The 10,019-nt window shown below is 39.3% G+C and overlaps 1 protein-coding gene across 1 annotated transcript; it reads right to left on the bottom strand.

Moving 5' to 3' along the window:
- Nucleotides 1-5,222: 5,222 nt before the first annotated feature.
- On the bottom strand, nucleotides 5,223-9,071 carry LOC134601685 (tubulin polyglutamylase TTLL5-like). Its single transcript, XM_063446199.1, has 3 exons — nucleotides 8,111-9,071; nucleotides 6,062-6,982; nucleotides 5,223-5,368 (listed from the first exon to the last, which is right to left on the bottom strand). Exons 1-3 carry the CDS (start codon nucleotides 9,069-9,071, stop codon nucleotides 5,223-5,225), a joined length of 2,028 nt encoding a protein of 675 aa, XP_063302269.1.
- Nucleotides 9,072-10,019: the final 948 nt, after the last annotated feature.

Genomic DNA, 10,019 nt, shown 5'->3' with positions numbered 1-10,019 from the left:
TTTTTATACTGTACTTTTCTAAATAAACCTATGGAAACTGAAGTTTTTTTTTTTTTTACGGCCCTTATAAACTTAAACCTTTTTTATTTGGCCCGTGTTAGCCTTTGAGTTTGACATGCTTGACATAGATGGTCACTGCATCTAATTCTAATGTAGTGTCTTGCTAGTCCTGAACCCCAGATGGAATAAACCGTAATGTTTTATAAGAAATATATAGATCACCTAGTTATAGACACTCCTTTACAATATCCTACACCGGTCCCTAACCAGATATAAGCACTTACTTGCCATGCAAATTAGAGAAACTTTGTAGAAGACTGTGAGACAGGAAAATGTGTTCAGCGGAAATCTAAAGAGAAAGTTTAATAACATTTTAGAGAATATATAAATTTGTCTATATAATTATACAAGGGAAACCTACACAGCACCCAGCATAATTACTACATTTAAATTGATAAAACTACCTATTGTATTGGCTTCATGATTTATTTATTTTTAAAGGAATACTATAGCGTTAGGGATACAAACCTGTATTCCTAACGCTACACCACCAGTTTCCCTAGGTCTATATAGGTCTACTAAGAAATGCATGTTCCGGGTGTGCCCCCAATTCCCTTTTTTTTCTGTGTAGATTTGAAATCCAGACCAGATGTAGCCCTGTGGTAGAAACTGAAGAATCTTAAGAACTGTAGTTCTTCAAGAAAAGAGTGTCTGCTATTTGGCCAACCCTGGTTTCAAGTATGAGTACTATATTTTATATTTAGTACAATTTTTTCTCTTGTAAACTGGCCATAACATAGATGGTAATCTCGTCTAATTCTAATGTAGTGCTTTGCTAGTTCTGAACCCCAGATGGAATAAACTGGAATGCTTTATAAGAAATATACATATAATAGATCACCCAGTTATGGCTTAAAATAAATGACACTCCTTTACAATATCCTACATGGGTCCCTGACCAGATATAAGCACTTACGTGTCACGCAAATGAGAGAAACTCCGTCGAGGACTGTGAGATAGGAAAATATGATCATCGGAAACCTAAACAGAAAGTTTAATAACATTTAAGAGAATATATAGATTTGAATGAGAAACCTACAGCATCCAGTATAATTACTACATTTAACGTTATCAACATATCTTTCATATGGGCCTATTTTTTAAAAAGGAACACCCAGCTTAAATGACACTCCTTTACATTATCCTACTCCAGTCCCTGACTAGGGACATGTCACGCAAGTGAGAGAAACTCCATAGAGGACTGTGAGACCGGAAAATGTGATCAGCAGAAATCTAAAGAGAAAGTTTAATAACATTTTAGAGAACATTTAGATTTGTCTTTACAATTATACAAGGGAAACCTACACAGCACCCAGCATAATTACTACATTTACATTTATCAAACTACCTATCATATGGGCTCCATGTTGTTTTTAAGGAACTCTATAGCATTAGGGATACAAGCCTGTATTCATAGAGCTATAGCACCGTGTCCCTTGTTCTATGCAGCTCCCTCAGCTCTGCTCACCTCACTGCTTACGGTCACGGTTTTCAAGAGACATGTCCCCCTTTACAATGGTCCAATGCAATGCTCCTCGTAGAGCACCTAGGCTAATACCCATAGTCCCGCACGTGTATACAAGCTTCTCCATAGAAGAGTATTAACCCCTTCAGGACGGAGTCAATAGTGCACGTTCTGATCAAAACAAAACGTAAACAAATACTGGAATTTGCGCTATATGTCTGTTCACCCGTAGTTCCCCTCTTTCATATTATATGCACCCACACTTATTATATATCATTTTGTTCAGGAGAAACAGGGCTTTAATTTACCATTAACTATTCATATATGGAATACAATTTATTATGAATAAAATAAAAAAAACTGTGAGAAATTTATTTATTTTTTTAAAAATGTGTAGTTCCGCCTCACATTTTAGCTGTAAATGTCATAATACTGTTAGGTTTTACTGCAACAAAATGCACATATTTGTAATCAGCGATGTCTCACGAGTACAACAGTACCCCCCATTAACAGGTTGTATGTTGTTTTGGAAAGTTACAGGGTCAAATATAGAACGTTCCATTTTCAAATTGAAATTTGCCAGATTAGTAATGTTACCTTTGAGACGGTGTGGTAGCCCAGGAATGAGAATTACCCCCATAATGGCATACCATTTGAAAAAGTAGACAAGCCAAGGTATTGAAAGTGGGGTATGTTTAGTCTTTGTTAGTAGCCACTTAGTCACAAACACTGGCCAAAGTTAGCGTTCATATTTTTTTTTGTGTGAAAAAAGCAAAAAACGAATATTTGGCCAGTGTTTGTGACTAAGTGGCTACTAAGAAAGACTGGACATACCCCACTTGCAATACCTCGGGTTGTCTACTTTTGCAAATGGTATGCCATCATGGGGGTAATTCTCATTCCTGGGCTACCATACGCTCTCAAAGGCAACATAACCAATCTAGCAAATTTCAATGTGAAAAAAATGAAACGCAAGCCTTATATGTGACTCTCTAACTTTCCAAAACACCATAAAACCTGTACATGGGGGGTACTGTTATTCTCGGGAGACTTCACTAAACACAAATATTAGTGTTTTAAAACAGTAAAACATATTACAACAATAATATAGTCCATAAAAGTGCAGTTTGTTTGTAAAAAATGCAAAAAACGTCACTTTTACTTAAAATATCATCGTTGTAATACAATTTACCAGTTTGAAACACTAATATTTGAGTTCAGCGAAGTCTCCCGAGTAAAACAGTACCCCCTATGTACAGGTTTTATGGTGTCGTGGAGTATTACAGGGTCAAATATAGTGCTTGCAAATTAAATTCTCTGCACTTTCTCCCTGTGTTGTCAGGCATGTCAATCAAATTTTAATTAATCAAATCACATAATTATGTTAAAAGATTATTTAAATATACATGTAGAATTTTAATATATATACATATATATGTATTTAAATTCTACGTGTATACTAATGTAATCTTTTATGTAATTATATGTATTTATCTATATATATATATATGCGGTTATTTGTATTTTATATATAGATAGATATATATAGAATGTCATTCTAAGTGTATTTTGTTACCAATATATATATATTAATAACAAAATACAGTTAGAATGAAATTACATATGAATATATAATTTATATAAAATTTTGTTTCAATATTTTATTTATTTATTTTATTATTTTATTTATTTATTATTTTAATTATACGTATATATATATAATATATATATGTACATCTATTATATATATAATATATATACATATTATATATATGTAACATCATTCTAAGTGTATTTTAATGCTAATATATATACTTATATTAGTATTAAAATACACTTTGTATGACGTTACATATATATAATATGTATATATATTATATTTATAATATATATACATATTATATATATATAAAAATATTTTCAATTTATTTTTTAACATGTTTAATTTCTTTTTTTATACTTTCTTACCAGCAGGGGGACTGTCTGATATTTTAGACAGTCCCCCTGCAGGCAGATCCATAGCCAGCTATAGGGGGCCATGTGATCGCTCTTTGAGAGCGATCACATGGCCCCCGGGGGCCTCATTTGCCGTGGGAGGGCTGCCTGGGCTGTCAGGCAGCCCTCCAGAAGAGGATCGCGGCGGAGGTAAGTATAACTTACCTCCTGGGGCTCAAAGCCGTTACGGCGTTCCATGCCGCCGCAACGGCTTTAAAGCCCATTATAATGGGGACGGCATGGAACGCCGTAACGGCGTTAACGGGTTAAAGGCTTTTCTATGGGCTTCCCCGTTTTACTCAGTCAGTGCGGCGGGAGCCTAGTGGCTTTTAGGATTTAATCCAGCAATGTAAACATTGCAGTTTCTAAATAAAAAGTGCAATGTTGTTCATTTCAGGGTTAAAAGGACAGGGGCACCGCACCCAGACCACTTCACAGAGATAAAGAACTTATGTTTGGCTGGTATAACTTTAGAACTTTTATTTATGGACAATAACAGGATATTCAGCATGTTCACTACAGACCCTTTCTGTAAATTCCACTTGGATTTCAAAAAACACATAATGGCTGATATTATGAATCATTTTTCTTTGAATATTCCAACACACATCTACAAATAACATCTATAATAACACACCTTAAGGTGATTATATATTTTTGTGTCACTGCTTGGCATAATCTTTGATGAGAAGATTGCTAATAGAAGGAATCAGTATTAGTGCAACCATAAGGTTTACAATTTGCTGTGTACAGTATAAAGACACTCACTGCTAATCATTTATTCTCCCAAATGTTCCCATCCAACATTAATTGCTAATTAATGATTATTACTCAATGTAAGACCCAAGAAAATTAACCCCTTGCTTCCCAAACTAGAGCAATATACTTTTCTGCCAATCAACCCCATCTTTCCCCAATGTAGATCCCCACAAACTCTGCAATTAAGCCCTCCCAAATTAAAACAACCTCTGATTTCCTTAGAATGTACCCCTATCTTAGTCATTCACATTCCTAGCAATAAATCCCTCCAAAGTCCCAAATTGTCATCCCTGTTAATGGTTTTCTCCCTCCTTTTGCCTTATACACATAGACACAGAAAATGTGATCTAATTGTCAGTTTTCTGTCTTCCCTGCTCTTGTCTGCTTTACTGGAATAGCAGGACGTCCCTGGCAGCCCAATGTAGGGACATGGTGCCATCTAATGACTTATTGTACTTCCCACATACAGGAGGCGACTGGTCCACTGCACTGGTGTGAAGCCAGACAGGAAATGACGTCACTTCCTGCACCAGTAAGGGATTGGAAGAGAGAGCACAGAGACTGTAACATGTAGAGCTAGCTCAGCATAATGGAGGGGACAGCAGTCGGCACAGGCAATGGGTGGCATCGGGGGATCCAAATTATATTGGTGTTTATGCCTGTTTGGGCTGGCACCTGTAACGATAAATCCAGCCAACTAAACCACAGCTGGCACAATGCTAGGCATAATAACCCTGTGAACCAAGTCTGCCCTTCACTAAAGTAATGGGACATTTAGGGTAAAAGTAAGGGTTACATTTGAGCCTCTCTCACTTCTTACAGTAAAGGAGTTAAGTTAAAATTAACCCTGTCCAAGATTTTATAGATTATATAAAGGGAATACACCTTGTGAAGACTAGCATGCTTGCCAAATATAAGACAGTCAAGTATCTAAATTTAGTTGTTATGGTGCCTGGAAGTATTGGGTGACTGGGACAAAGAGGCACTGCAACTCCTTCATATCATTGGAGTGGTTATAGAGTCTGGAGAACCCTGGGCTATCTCTGTATTTGGCATTACACCATGTATCGTGTTTTACAGGGTTATTCCCTAAAATTAGGATTCAAAGTAAATTTCAAATGTAAGGTAAAATAGCCAAAGTGGAACATTTCTGTAAGTCAGCGATGCTTTCAGATCGATTGCTTTGACGGTACATTTAAAATTTTAGCATATAACCCTCTGAATGCTAAACAAGAGTTAGCTTGAGAAGCACTGTGTGGCTGTGAGTGGCTGACAGTACCAGCTTACCGCTTTCAGTCTATCACAGAATCCATTGCTGGCATGAATTGGTGTTGATGGTGTGTAAGCTCTGCCTATGCCATACTACCAGTAGGGGGCAATCTGTTGGTGGCAGGGCACTCAAAAATGGGTTGACACTGACTAGTCACAATGGGTTGACACTTACTAGTCAACTGACTCTTTAGTCACTAAAGAGAGAGTACCAGGGAATTAGAAGCACTATAACCAATTCAATCGGATGAAATGGTTATAGGGCCAAACGGTTAAACTCCAAAGTGATCCAGACTGAGCCCATCCACTCGGATTCATCTGACACTCTTAACCTATTACTGGTTTCCCATTGAAAAAATTACATGAGATGGGTACGTACCTTGAATTAAAGTGTTCCATTAATTTGTCTTACAAACTGCTCAGCCATAACATTGGGATAGTGTGCATCCTGTTTTTCAGTTAATAGAGAGCTACCTGCATCCTGCATCCTGCACTATAAGAGTTTTGTTTCACCGAAAGCCTGTTTGTAAATACTGGAGAAGCCAGCAACTATATTTGAAACTTCAATGGAACGTCTTTTTATTAATGCCTCCTCCTGCTGTTTCATGGATTCAAACCTAGCTTTCAGTAAATCCTCTGACACCTGTACACTGCCAGCAGAGCCATGGTGTGAGCATAACACCCTAGGCCGCAGATCATCGGGTTGTTTGTTTAAGTCCTGGCTGGGTTCTCTTCTTCTGTGGTGGCATTTTTCAGTAGTATTGGAAGGTCTACCGCTCCCTGCTACCAGGACAGGTTTTTCAATTTTCTGGCGCACCTCTCTGGCAACTCTGGACACTTTGCGTGTCATCTCCTGGTATTTACGTACGGTTTGTTTCAAGGGAGGCAGCTGGCACTCATATGCAGGTACTTGCTGCTGAGGTTCATAAGTGCTGCTTTCTCGTACCACTGGCTTCTCTGGGTAAAGATGTGAAGCCAGGGCTTGATTCAAGGATGTATTAGTCAGGAGGGAACCATACCGCTTCCAGGTGTCTTCCCTGGGGAATATCCGTATGTAACCCCCACTCCTCTCTTCTTCATCCTTGACCCCTTCAAAGATTTCCAATCTCTCTGCAAGTGATCTGTTTCTTGTCTGGCAAGGTCTGGACTCAGATGTTGTGCAGCCTCCTTTGATCTGCCTCTCACAGGGATCCTTACACTCCACACCAGTTATAGTGAGAGCGTCTGCCACCACATTAGCCTTTATTTTCAAATCAAGTGGTGCATCACAAGTGAGGGATGGAGATAAATTAACCTCCAGCATCCAAGGCTTCATGTTCTCATCAATGAGGATGTCAAACCCATATATTTCGAAGCAATTTTTTCTGTGCGCAAGCATTGATTTACTTGCTAAGGCAATAGTGCCTTCTGCTGAAATGATAGTGTTACGGTTGCCTCCAGGCTGGCTGGAAGTTGGACCATAGGAAAGGATGCTCCTAGCGCTTACCCAAGGACCATCAGCACCGCAGCCACCATAAGCACTGCAGACTCCACGAACCACCGCTGCTGGGCTGGTATCTCGCCGTCTGCTCTGCGCCCTGGACCTACGACCAGGCTCCAGGTTCCAATAGGCGAACCTCTTCCTTCTGTCGGGCGAAGCAGGATCAGGAACAAGAGCTCTTACAAGAGCTCAACAGCTAAGGGAGTATGAAGAGCATAGCAATCCCTGTAGTGATTATAGCTGTCCCCTACAAACATGAGTCGAGGCTGCAAGTTAGAGGGTCAGAAGAGGTCTGAGGTGCTGGAACACCCAGCCTGGTTTTTATTACCATTTTGAAAATACAGGACCACCCACAGGGCGGGACAAAACAACCAATCATACATGTACATCATTAAAACCACTCCCAGTAATTACACACAAAATCCTCCCCTATGTCTGTGATATAATTATGCTACACAAGGGATTAACATAATTATCACAGACAGTAAAAATACAGTTTTTACACAACATTCATAACTCCCAAAATATACATCACATTCGCATAAAAATACATATTCACAATCAATCCATTCAGGGGAACAACATACTCAAAAATCATACGAATATGACCAGGGGTTCAGAAGTTAGTACAAATGTGCATTTGACCTTCTGGAAGCATGGTTTTACAGGGCCCTCTATCCTGGAGACAATGGGGGGAAGTAATTCAATTATCCAGGACTAGAGGCAGACTCCATTAACCACATGGTTGCAAAACAACATAAAACACTTTAAAATACATAAAGTCACATTTTACACATAACACACAGACATTTCACATATCCCCAGATAGCTGGGATCTGAGCGCACAAAACTACCGAATAGCGCGCAGATCCTATTCACACAGTTCAATTGCCATGGAGCTAAAGTCTTTCCCATAGTCTTTCATTATATGAATAGGCTCCATGGCATAGCCATCTGGGGTATCACCGCTCACACAGGGCCATAGTCATAAGGAAGGAGGCTGGCAAATAGGCTTCTCCACAATCCAGGGAAGCAGGGCAATTTTTCATTTAAAGGGCCAGTTACAAATAGCGATTTGTAACAGATAGTTTTGATGATAACATCCTCAATCTTAGACATGAGTGTTGCTGTGTCTTTTCCATTTTTCTTTAAATAATTCAGCAAAGCACTCATACTCCATTTGCTGCCATAGTCCTCCACGTGTGGATTATGACAGCTCACAAAAGATGCACTTTTCTTGTTTACACTGTAGTTGGTCAAGTGAACGAATCTGTTGTTCAAGTTCTCTTTTGTCAATTTATATTTTCTTGTGGCAAACCTGGTGATCCCTTCTTTAAATAAATAAATAGTTAATGGATCATAGGAAGTTACCAACACATAGAGGCGAATGTCGAATTTTAACCCATCAATTAGAAGAGGATTTTGGATGTACCTTGATACCAGGAGCTTATCTTTTCTGGTTATTTGAGACAGTGAATTAATCAGCTGTATTCCATGACCTTGAGAGGATGACACCGGTTTTACAATCCAAGGGCCTTGATCTTTGGAAATAACTCTGCTAAACTGATTGTATTCATCAGGAAGAACAAAGCTTGGCGGTATAAAGTCAAACCTGTGGTTCCTGTGCTTGAGCTGCAGGTTCTGAATATTCTTGTACAGGAGATCCTTCTGGCCTAGTACAGAGGATTTAGGAAAGTGGTTGATTCTCTGGAACTTGGTCAGATTAGTCAAAACAGATGTGCTTCTGAGGGGACCTGTCCACATCACATTGAAGTTTCTGCTGATGGGATGGACCTCTTGAAATCCATGAGAAGAGAGGATGGTGCGAACAAGGGAAGATCCAGCATCAACCATCTTAAAGCACATTTTGTACTTAGTCCCCACCTCGTGCAGATGTGGATCATTAGTTAAGGCTTCTGCTCTAAATCTTACAATTGGTGTTTTCTTCAAACTCCCAGTCCAAAGGATGCAGGGAGGTTTCTCCTGGTCCTTAATCTCCTGGGACTCAGGTGTCTCTTCACTATTAGTCTGCACTATATCCATGTTATGTTTGGCTGGTATAAGTTTAGGTTATAGTTATAAATTATTTGATATATTAAATATAGTGCTGCTGTGTTAGCCACCTGCTCCTTATCCTGCTATACAGTACAATGACTTACTGGAGCAGTAGCAGCACTTTCAATTGTGAGGTTGATTGTGATGTCAGTGCTGCATAGTTTAGGTGGGAGGGGCTATTTTGTGGGAGTTTTATTGAGTGGGAGGGGCATAGTTATCATCAATGAGTTAAGTTTAAAATGGTGTAAATACAAAAGGAAGCACACCAAAGTATATAATAAAGCAGTTTATTGTACTGTCAAATATAACAACCAAAAAAGAATTACTACCAAAAAAGAATTACTGTAAATAGCCCTGGCACATAATTCCAAATAACTTTGGATGTGCAGTGTTTCAAGCTGAAATACCGCACATCCAGACTCCTACCACCATGACCACTTAAAAAAGCAGAAGTGATCATGGTGGTTCGAGTAACCCTTTAATGACGCAGTTTGGGTGTATAGATTATGCTCCTGCAGTCAGAGTCAATCCTGGTGGAGTGCTGACCGCCCATGAGCTCTGTAGATAGGCAGGGTGTACAGCGCTAGGCTCGGTCACCATAGGTAGACTCCACCCCTCTCGTTAGGCTCTGCACCCAGATCGGTGCATGTATCAGAGGGGGTAGGGCCTAATGATAGCATGTCTATCTGTGTGTCGGAGCATAGTGCTGTACAACCTGCATATCTACAGAGCACCTGGGTGGTCCACATCCCCTATGATTAGCTCTGCCTGCTGTCTCACTGCTCAGTCTACAGTTATTTCCCTTTTTCTTTCTGTCCATGCAGCCCTTGCCACACAAAATATAAATTTTCCATTATAAGTTCTTATCTCCTGCTCTGTAGACTGAACTTGAATAGCGCACAGGAGGTTTATGTAGGGTCTAGCAGGCTATTAACA

Source organism: Pelobates fuscus, chromosome 3 (genome assembly GCF_036172605.1).
Source record: "Pelobates fuscus isolate aPelFus1 chromosome 3, aPelFus1.pri, whole genome shotgun sequence".
Lineage (NCBI taxonomy): Eukaryota > Metazoa > Chordata > Amphibia > Anura > Pelobatidae > Pelobates > Pelobates fuscus.
Note: the sequence above shows the minus strand (reverse complement) of the source record. Positions and strands in the feature narration are given on the sequence as shown.

What these genes read in the sequence shown, in the direction of transcription:
- LOC134601685 (XM_063446199.1), bottom strand. Translation starts at nt 9,071, where the DNA reads ATGGATATAGTGCAGACTAATAGTGAAGAGACACCTGAGTCCCAGGAG. An exon ending in TGTTATCATCAAAACTATCT is followed by an intron (nt 6,983 to 8,110) that starts GTTACAAATCGC and finishes GCCAGCCTGGAG; the next exon opens with GCAACCGTAACACTATCATT. An exon ending in TATTTACAAACAGGCTTTCG is followed by an intron (nt 5,369 to 6,061) that starts GTGAAACAAAAC and finishes TCCTAATTTTAG; the next exon opens with GGAATAACCCTGTAAAACAC.